Source organism: Aulostomus chinensis, chromosome 19 (genome assembly GCF_037954235.1).
Source record: "Aulostomus chinensis isolate RoL2024-O1b breed Wild chromosome 19, RoL_Achi_v1.0, whole genome shotgun sequence".
In the NCBI taxonomy this organism is placed as follows: domain Eukaryota; kingdom Metazoa; phylum Chordata; class Actinopteri; order Syngnathiformes; family Aulostomidae; genus Aulostomus; species Aulostomus chinensis.
In genome coordinates this window covers 17,200,300-17,216,059 of record NC_141338.1, presented here as the reverse complement: position 1 = coordinate 17,216,059, position 15,760 = coordinate 17,200,300, and the positions used below count along the sequence as shown (strand labels likewise).

The 15,760-nt window shown below is 44.1% G+C and overlaps 1 protein-coding gene across 4 annotated transcripts in view; it reads right to left on the bottom strand.

Annotated features, from left to right (window-relative positions):
- rxraa (retinoid X receptor, alpha a) overlaps positions 1–15,263 on the bottom strand; it is a 109,325-nt gene extending 94,062 nt beyond the window's left edge. For all 4 annotated transcript variants that reach the window (XM_086188091.1, XM_086188094.1, XM_086188090.1 and 1 more), the window contains exon 1: positions 14,959–15,263. In XM_086188091.1, coding sequence (XP_086044217.1) covers positions 14,959–14,986 — 28 coding nt within the window. In that variant the 5' untranslated portion in view covers positions 14,987–15,263. The remainder of the gene's footprint in view (positions 1–14,958) is intronic.
- Positions 15,264–15,760: the final 497 nt, after the last annotated feature.

The following is a 15,760-nucleotide window of genomic DNA, read 5'->3' as shown; positions in this document are numbered from 1 at the left end:
TCGACTGCAGGCGGGATTAAATATCCGACAGCATGTGGTCATTTACACAACAAATGTAGATTTCATTTTATAAATTATTTCTCTTCCGTGGGGGATGAGGCTCAGCATAGCGAGCGTGATGCTCCGCTCTATTCTGGTGGGAAGCAAAGCTTTTCAGCGCTCACAAAAACACAGCATTAAAGACCGGAGCGAGCCATTCCCTCCGAGACAGGAAACAAAGCGAGAGCCTTAGATAGCATGAATATGATCATAACAGGAGTGAGCACAGTTCCAGTTTGGGACGGCTCCATTGTGACAGGCTAATGGCCGCAACATACACTGTCCATTATTGTGTGTAAAAGCAAAGGATAGAAGCAAAACTGTGTATTCATGTCAAGCATATATTAACTAAAACTCTTTTGACAACGCGCATACAAATAATAGAGGTCGTAAATACATTAGCGTGCAACGAAGCACTGCAGACTCTTGTATTTGTGCGACAAAAGCAAAAAAAACAACACTAATTTATTGCTCCAATTTAAAAGATTACCCTCATTTTTTGTACTTTGGACGCTTCTCTTGTTGAATTCAACAAGTCATGAGGTCTGGATTCACTTAATCTGGAATAAGAGTTTTCTGTTTGGGGATTTTCATTCCCGGTAATCAACAGGTAGGTATATCTGATATTCTTCACAACGCTTTGCCACTTCCTGTTTAAGTACACAACGACACCGCTGGTGAGATTTTTATCAGTAAGGAAAAAAGTGTGGTGTTCCACATAAATGTGTCTTTGTGGTGCTGACAGCAACCTTGATTTGCTGGGCCGGCTCAGTATGACTGTCCTACTGACACCATCATTGGCCATCGGATCGATCCTGATACATTACACCATGACGTGCCGATATTACCATGCATCCCTGTGCATTACTCGACTTAATTTACTGCAAATGTTGAACATGGAGCTGAAAATACAAGTTGCTGTGTTCCAGTCGAGTAACCCGCAAATATATACGTCACAATGATTTGATCTAGCGCATGACAACCTGGTTTACCTTTAAAACAAAAGTGCACATACACAATGGCTGTCAAAGCTGCAGGTGCTGTTCTGATGGTGCCATGAGAGTCCAGCTTCTAACTGAAAAACAGACGATGCATGCAGGTGACTCACCGTGCAGCGACATCAATGAACTGGGGATGTTTTTACTAAGTTTGTCTGGGGGCTGAAATATCAATACAGTATCCTGAAAAAAAAAATTGCGATGTCTATCTTTACCAATTAGATTGCACAGCCTTGGAAAACAAGTTTGATATGTGGGAGTAACATGAGATGCAAAATGACTCTGTCAAGCGCTCCCCGTGGTCCCTCCACTCCATTTACAGAGGGAACCACTACATCGCTGCCCATCAAGCTGAGCACTGCAGGCTAAACAGCTCAAAGGATCAGTCAATCCTCTGCAGGCCAGTCCACGGAATATCAATCAGTCATTCGTATCTGTGGTCAGCTGAGACCAGCAGACATACAGAGGAAGTCTGGTGTGTGTGTGTTTGTGTGTGTGTGTGTGTGTGTGTGTGTGTGTGTTTGTGTCGGTCACAGAGTGGGCTCCACTGAAAACTGTCACTTGCTAATCCTCAATAAGTGAGTCCTAACTGGTGATTCCCCACCGGATCAGAGCCAATCAATGTGATGTAATGCCACTGACGACTCAGACCGACACGTGACTCTTGTCTCGGATCAGTTTGACCCCGGGGGCTTTCAGCGTCATGCGGACCTCCGTGGTGCATTAACATCGTCTATTAAAGAGTGCAGATAAATACGATTCTGACAACTTTATATGGCATACAGTATAACGTGTCAATATAGAAGAGCAAGTATTGAACCTACATCTTCACAAGCACAGGGAAGTAATATTTTAGCTGCTGTAGAGGATTTCCCCCCAGAATGAATAAGAGAAAGTCATCTGTTCATTTGCTTAAACCTTTGCCAGTGTTGTTATCACATCTCACTGTGTAGTCTCAGAATTCAAGACATTGCTCCACCTCCATACAAACATTCGTGGTAGAAATATATTTTACCTCCACTAAAAGTCAAACCTCATAAGTTACGAGGTAGAATCTCAAATTCTTTGGCTGACCTCTAGGATTTATTAGAAGACCAGAGGTGATGGCATTGGCTCTCAGATTTAGCAGCAATAAAATCTGATTTAATACTTCGGTAGGGTTCAAGTCGAGAGGTGACCCACCTTCTGAGGACATATGGGGTACTCCTTCCACTGAAATGTCACTGATGACATCACTGCACATCTATCTGCCGATGCAGTGAGCCAGTGAGGCATAGGGCAGCTCCGAAAATACTAAATCTGCCTGGAAGGGTATAAACTCTTCTCTCAAATAATAATTACTGTCCGAGAGATACAAACTGTCAGGTCAGTTTAGAGCTGAGGAGAGGCGCACCTCTCAGAAAGTAGGGTTCAAAACAGCAAAGTTAATTTGGGTCATTCAGATCAAGGGCTGGTCAAGTGGATGAGCAGGAGCAAGGTCATTCTGCAGGGCTTCAAAGAGACTTCGGCATACAATATGAGCTAGAGGCACAGGGAGAGGGTTTCACAGTGCAATCTGGTGGAGAGGTTGTGTGTGTGTACTTAGCATCCATGCGCACGCACACACACACACACACACACACACACACGCGCACATAGACTGGCATTGTAAAGACTCATACTCCAGAAACTGATACCACTTTCTCCAAAAGCTTATATTGGTAATCCTGCAAGCGTTTTAAAAAATACCTCTTTTTGTCACAGCAGTTGTGTTTTGAACAGATTTTTCCCTTCGATTGTTTTCACACGTCTAGCAGTTAGTATCACTCTTGCCACAGTTGACAGTTTGTTTGAAAACCAGTTTTACAAATGAAAAGGAAATGACGATCAACATCGTCAGTTCTGGCGCTTCTCGATCATTCTATTGGTATCACTGTGATGAGTTAAACTGTGCTGATGAAACAATGCAGTAAATATATGATTTATGGGCTTTTCCAAATGTTTTAGAAATTTAATAAAAGCCTTTTTTTTTAATTCCCAATGATTACATGTGTTTCTCATGATGTACAAGAGTGAATATCATATAAACTTGGTTTTATCACAGATATTATTTGCCAAATCAGTCGTAGAATAGTGGCATACCGGCAGCGATATCATGCATTCCTTACAGATTCAAACGATAAAAATCCTTAATTGATTTGAACAAATATGGATCCACAAACACACACACACACACACACACACACACACGCTTAATCTGTATCTCACTATCAAGTATCTCCCTTCATAGGTTCTCTTCCTTCCATCCCTCACTCCCTGACACTGTTGCCCTCCTCCTGCCTGTGCACACTCTTGGGGGCATCAGTAAACCCATCAGAGGGCAGCTGTGATACATCTCTTTTGATTAGCACGGTCGCCACATTAGCATGTAGCTCTGCTCTCTCCTCCCGCTCTGACTACGTTACCTGCCTGTCAGCAACACTGACCCACAAGGAGGCTCACCCAGGTAAGACGATAGCTTGTGGAAATCTTAATCGCTAATGAACTTGCTACGGCAATGATGACAGGAGAGAGAACCACTCTTGTGATCTTGCCAAGGAGATGGACAAAAGCCTCACTGTGCATCTCTAATGTAGTGTAAGAGCCCTGTAGCTGAACGCTGTGGACGCTGAGTGATACAAAAGTGGCTCCCTCGGGATTTTATACCTCAAAGGGAGGTACATTCCTTGTACGTCCTGTTCAATGATACAAAGCAAAGGCGTGAATGAGCTGAATCTGTCTTCTGAACACAAAGGTAGCCTCTTTGTGTTTTAACCATCAATCATCTTCTTCTTCTTTTTTTTTTTTACTTCTGAAGGAAACAAACAAAGAAGTTATTTTTCATGCTATGCTTAAAAGTTTACTCTCTGCAAGATAGGGGATTTTGTGTTGTTTTTTTTTCTTCTTTGCCCCGCCATAATTTATGAAGGGTTGTGTGTTTGACTCAGGTCTGGACAAGGTCTAAATCCACAGCCGGGTGCCCTCTCACTTCTGTGCCACTTAATTAGTCCAGCCCCTCACAAAGGGGAGCTGGTCACATGGGTCCAATTTGGCCTGCTATAAAGTCTGCAATGGCTCAATGTGCATTACTGCAGGAGTATTTACATGCCTGCCGCGCCGAGGTAAGAGACTTTGAAGGTGCGGAAAACAAGAGAAGGAGAAACTCTAAGTGAAATGAAAGGAGGGGACCCTTAAATTCCAAGGAATTTTTCCAGATGTTGCACAAATATTCTGCTGAGGCAATCCAGATGTGCTCAATGTTTATTCCTTCCTTGCCGCTCCAAATGTTTCTCTTTCTTCTCTTTCACTCTTTTCCTTTTCTTTCTACAACTCATCCACCCCTCCCTCCTTCCAACAGCCCACATTGGTGTTCCCTGATAGTGCCTTTTAAGTGAGGGCTTTAATAGCCCCCAGGGCACCTTAGCATTCACTCGGATCCTGTAATAAACATCCACTTTCATTCTCTGCAGTGTGTGTGTGTATGTGTGTAAGTGTGTGTAAGTGTGTGTGAGGGAGAGCAAATTAGATGCCTTGTTTTATCGCTCTTTGGATCAATTAACAATTAACTCTGTTACTATCAATAGCTGCACTGATGCGCTCCAATAAAAAAAAAGAAGCCATACACTTGTCTCAGTGAGGCAAGACCTGAAATAAAAACGACATGCTTCCTGTTTCCTTTCGCCAGGCTCCACATCAATCTGGTTGAGTTTTTCTCCTTCCATCACTTCTCCTTTCCCGGCGCAGCCATACAAATGCTGTCATGTCTGCTGAGGCTGCTCCTCTCCCACCGAGCGTGACCCTGTCTCAACCCCTGACCTCTTCCAGACAGCGCGCGCACACACACACACACACACACACACACACACACACACACACACACACACACACACACTCACACTCACACTCACACTCACACTCACACTCACACTCACACTCACACTCACACTCTCAGCTGCTGCACTGCTGCAGATACACGAGCTCAGGATAGACACGTTCCAGCATCAGATAATCATTGCGTATGGCACAGGAAGGCAGACTGCAATAGTTTAACTATTACATTTGCGTGCCTGATCGCACACAGAGATCCCTTCAGATGAGGGCTGAACAATTAATCAAAATTTGATCAAAATTGCAAGATGATGTACTTGTGCAATGTGGTGAAATACTTGCCAAAGGCCAAATGTGTGTCAAAGTACCATTCCAAATGAATTATTGTGGTGCTGCAGAGATATCCCAGCCTGCAAACAGTACTCTACAGACTAAAGACAACATCTTTGTTTGGTACAGATCCCTGCAAAAATCCCACAATTATCATTTCAATATGTTTTTTCTATTAAAATGTGAGTAACAACATAAGTGATGGGAATTCCAGCTCTTACTGCTCTTCATGTGTTAATCTTCAACTTAACTTATTACTTTTCAAATCATATTTCTTTTGCAACTGTCACTTCTCTTTTCTTCTTCTTTGCATTTCCCCTCTGTGTCTACCTGTTGTTTAAACGTGTCTCCACAAGTGCCTCTTGGCCCCGCCCCCACCTGCCACCAGAAGGAATGATACACACAGCTGAACAGTGTGGTGAAATACTGCATTTACTTATTTTTAATAATCCTTGAACCTGCTTCCAGTGCTGAAACAATTAGTAAATCGATCATCTGGAACATTTAACAGCATTTGTTTCACCTCAAAAAGGTTTTCACAAACCCTGTTGACATTGTAAAAACTTGACTATTAATTTACGAAGAAAAATCAATGGACTAATCAATGTACCAGCGTATCCGGTAGATGAGCGCGTGTCCACGCGGACGCACAAACACAATCCCGCTGCCTATCACAATCCTGTCCTGCTGATGATTTAGCGCTCAGATCTGTCCTGTTTAATCCGCTGCCTTCTCTTCTTTCCCGTCCTGCACTGAAACACTAGAAAGGATCCTAAACGTGACACTTGAACTTGTCAGAGCCGTTTGTGCGGGCAACTGTCAGCACTTTGGTATGTAGAGCACTGACGACAAAGACACGGCCAGCGCCTGAGCGCCTGTCTGTCTAGTAGACCTAGTTGCTCATCTTCAAAACAGCTCAAAAAAATACACACAGTCACGCAGGAGTGCTGCGAAGTCATGTACAAAATTATTTTGCCAGAATCTTTTAGGACCATTGGTGGCAGATTGCTGTTTTAGATTGAATAAGCAGGAGTTCGACTGAGAACCCTCTTTCCAATGCAATTTAATTTTCATGACCTTCAGCGATTTAATTAGTGGAGCTCACAAAAGGACATGAATGTAACCGTCACTCTGGTACTACTGGTGAAGATGGGTTTATACTGGAGCTGTGTTATGGGTGTCACTCTCTTAAATTATGAGGCCTGACTGTTTCATATTAAATGGCTCTACTGCGTAATTTTACTGCAAACCTGTCTGCAAAGCAAATTTACTCTTATGGGCCAATAAAACATTCGACTCAAAGAGATTGAATCTTGCGGGCAGGGAGGGGACATTTAATGCTTCAACCAAATGTTAGTCAAAGGCCAGAGAGACAAATTAGAACTTATTGTATAAGCTGTCAATACGAAGAGGATCCCTGTTGCCAGTTGTTGTTTTTTCCAAATAGACACCCCCTCCCCTTCCACTCTTAACACCCTTCCACCTTCCTGCCGCTGAGAACATTCCAAAAACCAGACGGCCGCAGCAAGGTGTCTAACCATAGGTGACGAAGCCCTCCAGACCCCTGCTCAGACTGTCTGAATATGTACGCATGTCTCCGTGTGAGCACATGTACAGGTGTGTGTTGGGGCCAAGGGGCCACACTCTGGGCGGAAGTATGAACATGCAAGACCCGCAGGCGTCAACAAACAGTTAATCAGTCTTTCCCCACTGCAGGCAGAGGAACAACCCACAGAGGAACCCTGTTATCTCACATAATATATTTTTTCTCTCCTCTTTCATGGTAATTTGGGAAAATAACATGAAAGATACGATTCCTTAAGCACATATCCGTTTCTGAGATGACCTGTGTGTCAATCCACGCGCGTGCCAGCCTCCCTGGGTATCCTCCGTCTCATCAGTAATCCACATAGTTTGGTGTCTCCTATAATGAATCTTCTGCTGATCATAATTGCAGTCACAGCCTATAATCCCACGGACTAGTTGAAACAGCCACTTCGGTATTGTCCCGTCATGGTGTTGTGAGAGGGACGGGAAAGTTGAGGAAAACTTTTTAATGCTCGTCATTAGGAGCTTGCACATAATGGGATCTGGGGAAAGTGCCATTTAAGATCCACATCAATCACAACAAAGGCAGACTCACGGGGTGAGCAAAATGCAACAAATCCGAGACAAACTTCAGAGAAAACAGAAAGAACCAGATTCAATGCTGTCTATTAGAGAATACGATTCATATCGTATGATACTACAGGGGTGCAGGGGTTCCAGTAATTTACAGCCATTTTCCATTAGAAGTTTAACTGGAATTTTTTGATATTTGCAAGAAAGTTGGGAAGTTTCCATGTGAATATAATAGTGTGTGTGTGTGTGTGTGTGTGTATATATATACACACACACACACACACACACATACATATATGTCATTTAGATTTGATGTAAACATTTTTGTTTTTCATTGAAAGAATACATTTTAGTTTTTGCATGTCTTTTGTTGAGATGACAAAATATTTATACTGATGTCTGCATATGTATAAAAACTACAGTTCATTCATTAGTTCACAGATTCTAATTTACTGCATGCACTTTTTCAAACCTACACTATACTAATATGAAAAGTGTTTGTTGGACTGAGCTATTCACACATCAGGACCAGGATGGACAGGATAGAAACCTGGTTTGAGAGGCTGGAAACATCCAGTGAGCACCGTGATAGTGAGGACGGAGCCAGGAAGAAGACAGCAGGCTGCAGTGACGTCTGCTAGTGCCGTTGCCGTGGTTGCTTGTAAACGTATTTCTCACATGTACAAGGCGAGCCGTTGTTTTTCCTACACACTGAAAGCAGCCATGACTACATGTTACACTGAATCAGCAAATGTGACTGACAGGTAAACACAACCCTACAGAAGATGGTACCACAACCTCCACCAGAACAGAAACAAGTGAGTGCGAGCTGATTTTCATAGCAATGTGAGAGTCAACTGTAGGATTGTAAACTCATAATCCATATCATGAAAGTTTATGACCCACCCCTACAAACTAACACCCATAATTCATCTGGACTGCTTTGCTCTCATCTAGTGGGTGCAGCAGGGACACGTAGCTGTGCAGCATCAGCTGTTGAGGAAAGGAGCAGCCACATAAAGCCTCGTAGTCAGAGCACCTGAAGTGAAGGGTGATTCGACAAAGTGAAGAGGACTAGTGCCAGTGTTCTAGAAGAAGGATACCACATCATAGGTGAATGCATACAAAAAGTTTTTAAATTCTACATAAAAGCAACAAGTATTTGCGTCAGGATTTATTTTGCAACTTCATGCTGTTTACCTTGTATCAGCATGACAAACAAATCTTAACTGCTTCCCCTCAATCTTAACATCTGTATCATCCTCACATGCACATATGTTCAAGTACACATGCAGTAGGACCATCGTGGAGTAAAAAAAATCAGGAATATGTGTGCAGGTGCACGCTGCTGCCTACCCAAACACCCGCCCACTCACTCAGTCACACGTGCACACGCAGAATACAACCAAGGTGTTTTGCATGCTGTGGGATTTCCATGGCCTTATGCCCAGCAGTGCGTGGAGGCCCCACCCCCAGCATCTGGCAAGGCGACAGACAAAACATAATGGCAGCAGTGGCAGTGGTGGTAGAGAAGGAGGGAGGGAGGGAGGAAGGCATGGGACACGCTGGGACACCTCCTCTTGCTCCCTGCGACCTCAAGAAGAAACTGAGATGGAGCAGCAAACACACACAACATTAATTACCTTTCTCCATTTCTGCCAACACACACACGAACACACGTGGGTTGTTTCCTGTGTGTGTGTTTGTGTGTGTGTGAGAAGAAAGACAGCGAGATTGGAGGGAAAAATGTATACACCCGAGTATACAGTTTTATAAAAACAACCTCACAGTCGGGGTCCATTATACATGTTCTTTTCCCCTCTCCGAGGTGTGCAGGAACATCAAACGCATCGTTCCGGCCATTGTGATGTTCCCCGCTCATATCACAACCAGTCTACCAGACAGATGTGGGGGAACATGTCAAACACTGGTCCAGTCAAGTTTAGTCTCACCTCTGTCACTGTCGTGAAGACTAACAGGCTGTAAAGTTCCTCCTACGAAAGATAACGCAGTGCCATTTGAACGATAACTCAGGTAATCGGGACGCAGGAGGAATGAGACATTGGGAAATTTGCTGCCGTGTTTCTGGCGGGACAGTCGGGGCATTTTCAGCTGTTATTCTAAAGACAAAACCAGATGTTGGAGGTGAAATGATCAGGACATTATTGGGTGTTTTAACGGGACAATCAGGACATTTTCAGATGTTGCTCGACTGAAAAAAATGGATGTTTAGTGAAAGACGGTTGGGGTATTTTGTGCGCATATTTCAGTCATTATTCTAAGAACAGGATTAGGACATTTTCAGCAACTGTTCTAGCAACACACACACACACACACACACACACACACACACACACACACACAAAATGTTCAGGGTGAGACAATCAGGATGTTGTCAGGTTGGTACCTGGACCTGTTTTTCATTTTTCATTTCTATTTTAACATAAACATGTTTAATTTTACATTGAAAGGAAAAGGAACTTCTACCATTTTGGACCTCATAGCAGAGAACTACACAGCTGAACCCAGCCATGTCAGAAACACTCTGGGAGGCGGGCGCGCTAGAAAGGAGCCAAAACCCCTGAACTGTAGTATTCTAAATGGGAATCAGATCCACATTTCTTCATGAGCAGTTCTTGTAGGGGCCAATTATAATTTGTGTGTGTGTGTGTGTGTGTGTGTGTGTGTGTGTGTGTGTGTGTGTGTGTGAGTGTGTGTGTGTGTGTGTGTGGTGGCCATAAGGAAATGTAATGACATGAAGGAGCACAGCATATCTAGGATTCACTCGATTCATCCCTCCTCTCCAGCGAATACCATCAAAGCCGATGTGCTCATGACTTAATTACAAAACACAACATAACCACTAAACAGCTGATATCTTCATGCAGTACTGCAATCACAGAAGAGCAGTCGACAGTTGTTTTTATTATTGAAAACATGCCAACTTGAGGAATGCAGAAGGGCGGAAAAGGGAGTTCGCCTCTGACAGCAACTGAATTTATGGTTTCTTGGCAGCATTTTTAATTTCACAACAACTCTATCATGCCGCGCCTTGTTTCTTTAAAATCCTTTCTTCTGATTCAAGCATCCCTCTCAGTCCTTCCCTATATCATGCCTGTGATACACACTAAACGCAGCAAGGAGAGTTCTGGCATGAGGAGGGCAAATCGACCTTCCTCTCAATGCGAATTACGGGTGTGATCTGGTCAAATCCCCACTGAGACTATGTTTCCACTTCAAAAGACTGGCTGTATGCACCCTGAATACTGCCAGCCCGCTGAAAAAGCCATTCAGACGCTCTGAGGACCTGCAATAAACCCGAAGACTAATGGTGCTCAGATGATTCCAGCACTCGGCAGCAGCGGACGTGCTCGCTGCTGCCGAGTGCTTCTACAAATCAGAGATGTGGATGGAAATATAATTAGATGTACTTATGCCGTAAATGAGTGCTCCATTTCAAAGTGGTTATTTACTCCTTCTCTAAGTTTCATTGCAAAGCTGAATATTGTGTGAGTGCAGCTTGTTTTGAGGACTGTTATCATTTTTTATAGAATAAGAGCTGACAAGCGACAGTCTTAAACAACAGATTGAACGCCAAAGGCAAATTCCTGCCATGATGGAGCACACGGAGAGCAGAGGTCAAGGTTTGAGGTGCAAAGTTCATTGCAGCCGCTATCAATAAAGACCTCCTGCAAGCGAGGAGCTCCTTACACAAATAATTAACGAGCCTTTGAGTCATTCTGTGATTTCTGTATCAGAAACCCGTCCAGCAGTTTCTGATTTCTGCACGCTTAGATCATAAACAAGCGCGGTGCTGCAGAGGACAGAGCATGACAGTGTAAAATATGACTCGTTTTATCTGAGGCCAACAAGCTCTCTTCTAGGTCATGAAGTATAATTAATGCTATACACATCAGCAGAGATTCTCCATGAATAACAAAAAAGAAAAGACACTTCATGGCAATTTACTGTAATTAAAACACACTGTCGCTGTGTTCATAATTGGAGCATAAATCTTTTTTTTCTCCCCCCTCTTCTCTCCTACAGTTTGGTTTGGAATTGGCAGGACTAAAGGGTGGGAAAGTGGAGGGTGGGCACATTGAAGGCGAGCAAATTTTCTTTGATTTGCTTGAGTTAAAGGCCTCATGGGTGAGATTCCGAGGGAGAAAAAAGAAAGGAGAGGGAGAGCTGTCACTTTAAGCCATTAAGTCTCGCTATAAAACTCCTCCAATAAAAATGACAGCTGCAGACCCTTTTCTCGAAAGGGGAGCAAAAGCATCACATCAGGAACACAAAACTGGACGGCCGTAAAAGACAAACTTGGCCAAATGCTTTGGCAGTGTAATTCCCCGAGCCCTCTCCCACACACACACACACACACACACACACACACACACACACACACACACACACACACACACACACATCCCTCCTGGCAGACACACACCCTCTCCCAGTATTACCTTTGTTCCTGAGTTACTGCCAGAAAAGGAATGCAGCCCACAGCCTCTCCCACACACACACACACACACACACACACACACACACACACACACACACACACACACACACACACACACACACCATGAATCTCACTTTCTCATCAAAGACCATGAACTTCATTGATTTCGGGGAGGGGGTTGTCTGACTGCGTGAGTGTAACTGAATATACTGGGGGTACCTTATGTTCCCTCAAACCCAGGGTAAGCCATACTCCAACAGCAGGATGTGGGAAACTCAAGGAGAACACACATCCTTCAGCAGGTGGGGTGACGCTGGGAAGTGTGTTTCAGCATCGCACAGGTCAGAAGTTAATGGCGATCCATTCAAAGAAGCGCTTCAAATCGTGAAAGCTGACGCTGATTCAAACTGACCATGATTTGGTGCGTTAACTTTAATTGCGTCGTCATTCAACTATCCAAACCAGAAAAGCGTAACTAAACTTTTGTTCGGACTCGAACATGATTGTTATAAATATGCCTAACTTTCAACTTAATTCAACCCTGAGAGATGTCTGCATCATATGATCTGGCTCTTTATTCAAAAGTAAACTTCTTGCTATTGAAGAAGAACAAAAAACAAAGTCCTGGATCCGTCCCAAAATTCAGCAGGGTTTCTGTCCACCAGGCTGCATGGAAATCAGCGCACAGTTTTTGCATGATCCTTCAGACGGACAGACAAAGGAACTGCACCTTAGCTAATTACAATTAAACCACCTATGTTTTTGTCTTAAATTAACATAGATAAGTCTTAAGGATATATATATATATATATATATATATATATATATATATATATATAAAGAGTGTTTAAAATGCTGTCATCGTGCTCCATCAAAGAATAAAAGCAGGCTTAATATTTCTGAACAACAGCAAACAAACAAACAAACAATGATGAACTGTCTGAACATTTTGGAAGTTGATCCTCTCTCAGGAGGTCTCTTCAAACAAGAAATCCATTCAGCCTGCAAAACTTTTTTTCGGCCAACGTGCTGTTGTGTTTCCTGCAAAGCAATCAATCAATAAAAGGAAATCGGCACGCAATCAATCAATCAATCAATCAATCAATCAATCAATCAATCAATCACCTGACTGCTGCCGACCAGTCACAGTCAGGCTGTTTACTTCACTGTCAGCGTCACATTGCTTCGACTAAAGGACGCACTCTCCGTTCAATGTCATCCTTTCTGTCTTTAGAGCTTAACGTCAAATGTGTGTGTGTGTGTGTGTGTGTGTGTGTGTGTGTGTGTCACGTCGGCACACAATCCAGAGCAAACAGTGCTAAAGGGCGACGTTGCCCTCCCACTAACAACTGGTGTGTAACTGTAAAATGTGCTCCCCTGTCATTTCCAACAGCTGCACGTCAGATTTTCTAATGCAGCGTGACACGTAATGGCACTGACGAAGCTGCTAATCAATACGTTCAAGGACTTAGCGGATAGCCGCGTCCTTGAATTTGGCCAATTAGCAATCAACGCTCAAGTGGACCTTTGATGGAGCAAGTTGAAGTATAAATGGCAATTTGAGGACTGGCAGTTTAGGAGGACGGGCAGTGAGACGGCTGCTGATCCAGCAGGCTAGGGTGGAAGGAGATGAGGTCTGCAGGGAAAGAGTTGTGCCGCCAGCCACCGCGGCTCTCAGGCGGACTTCATACCGTCAAGCAGCCCGGACATATTTAGTCAGACCGAGAGTCGTATCACTTTCTGTGTGGACACACAATACAGTGCACCTGTAATAACAGCCTGTCAAGTGTGTGTCACACTGGAGGTTTGGCATATTTCTGGGAAGCCACATAAAGGGGTCCGAGGCGACAGGGTCCGCGAGCAGGTCTGTAACAAAAGAAGGCCGCCCGGTGCCTCAGAAGTTCTGTGCACGTCCTCGGTGCGTTCAGGCGGCCGGTGATACGCGTCGAGGTGTAACGTGACGCCCTCATGAAAGCGCAGCAGACAAAATAAGAGGGCTGAGCGCTGGATGGATCTCTGCTACAGGGGACAAGGGTCCGCCGCCTCCGACAAACGTACAGTAGCATTCAGCATTAATGATTGACAGTCTGGTGTGCTCATGGGTGAAAAACTGGAAATTGAAAAGACCCATTACTTCAAAGTGGGCTAAGATGAATAGTTGCCACACAAATAAGTGGAATAAATTCATTCAGAACAAATTTATAAGTTTTTTTTTTCAGGAAAAATAAAAGTAACAGAAAGTTGCTTCAAGTCTCAACTCCTAAACCTTTAACCAGGCGTCCTTTCAAACTTGCTGACTACATGAAACCGAACAAGACAGCTTCCTTTAAAAAAGAGCAAGTTAAAATAAAGACAGAGCGACATGACATCAGGTATTGAGCGGCACACCTGTGTCACCTGATAACTTCTGGAGTCACTTTGATAAAGTTTCAAGAGACAAACCACATTTTGAAATCTATCAACTTTCTTTGAGCACAAGTTAAAAAAAATGAAAATGCTACCAACATGTTTAAATTCAAACGGAAATTTAGCAGAAATTCCGTGAGATCAACCCATGTGATATTAGCGGAACACACACACACACACACACACACACACACACACACACGCAAAACCTGTGCTTACGTAATCCATACAAAAGAAAATTACAAAAAAACCCCAAAAAACAACTGTCATTTTATGAGTGAAAATTCTTCCAACTGACTTTGCAGTAATGCTCAATGGCGCTCAGGTGGAAGGGTTCACCTCGGAGCGCCCTGCCAGTGCCGCTGATTGCGGGCTGAAGTGTCCGAAGATCAAAGCGGAGGCGCAAACTTAAATGAAGTAACATCGGCGCACGCGAGGTGCGCGCTCATCCCGAGCGGCTTGTCACTCCGTATCAGCGCTAAATGTCATCAGCTCGGGCGACGCCGACACCAAACACGACGTGCGCCAACAATGTTTCTGCTTTATTTTAACGTTAAATCCACTTTTATCGGCGCTTACTGGCGCTTCTTCCAGCTCTTCTGACCCTGTTTGTTTGGCAACTCCGCTCCACGCGCTGTCAAAAAGGGGGCAACGGGAGGGAAGGGGGGGGGGGCTGCACAAGAGCGCGAGGACATATTTTGTGGTAATGTGCCGCTAAAAGAGACAAGGACTTAAAAACAAACAACACAAACTCACCCAATGACAAGAACGGTTTGGTTTCCATGTCGGTGTAGTAGGTTAGCTCATGCCAGCTGAGGCGACCGCGTTAGGGAGTTTTTCAAAGGCGGCTGCTCGAGCAGACCAGATCCGGGCGATGCCGCCGCCGCCGCCGTTGCCGCTGCTGCTGTCCTCCTCAAGTGACTCGACTCGGAGCGATAAAAGTGACAGGCCGATGTCTAATCGTCTCATAAGATGACCTGACGTCTCTGCTTCTGCTCGCTCACTCAGCTGCTGCGCTCGCACTCCTCTCCTCTCCCCTTCGTGCTCGCTGTTCAACAACTCCAACTACTGGATCTGCACTGCAAGAGGGACCGGCGCAGGGGGTACTCCCACTGACGCAGCCCGGGCTGCAGCGACGCCACTGACAGACACCGGAGCCTTTTCGTGAACTTTTAAATAAACACACAAGAAAAAGAAGCATGAATATGCGGCGTATTTCATCCCCGATATTAAAAGTCTGCAGATTCCAGCGCGGTAGAGGTTTTTGTTTTTTTTTTTTTTCTATTCGTGTGGAGCCTTTTCAGTGCAGCCGCAGCTACTTATTCTTTTTACTGTTATTTTAGCCTGGTCACATCTGTTGCACCAAGGCTGCAGACTCAAAGATGTTTCAGTTCTCACAAGTGAAGCAATTAGCCTGTCAGGCATCAGCAGAAACACACAAAACCTTCAAGAAGATCCTCCAAAAACACACTGTTTCATGGCTTTTTCTCCTGACGGATTCTATTAATTACACTGACTGACTCTGAACCTTATTTTTTGATTAAACATCCAAATGATC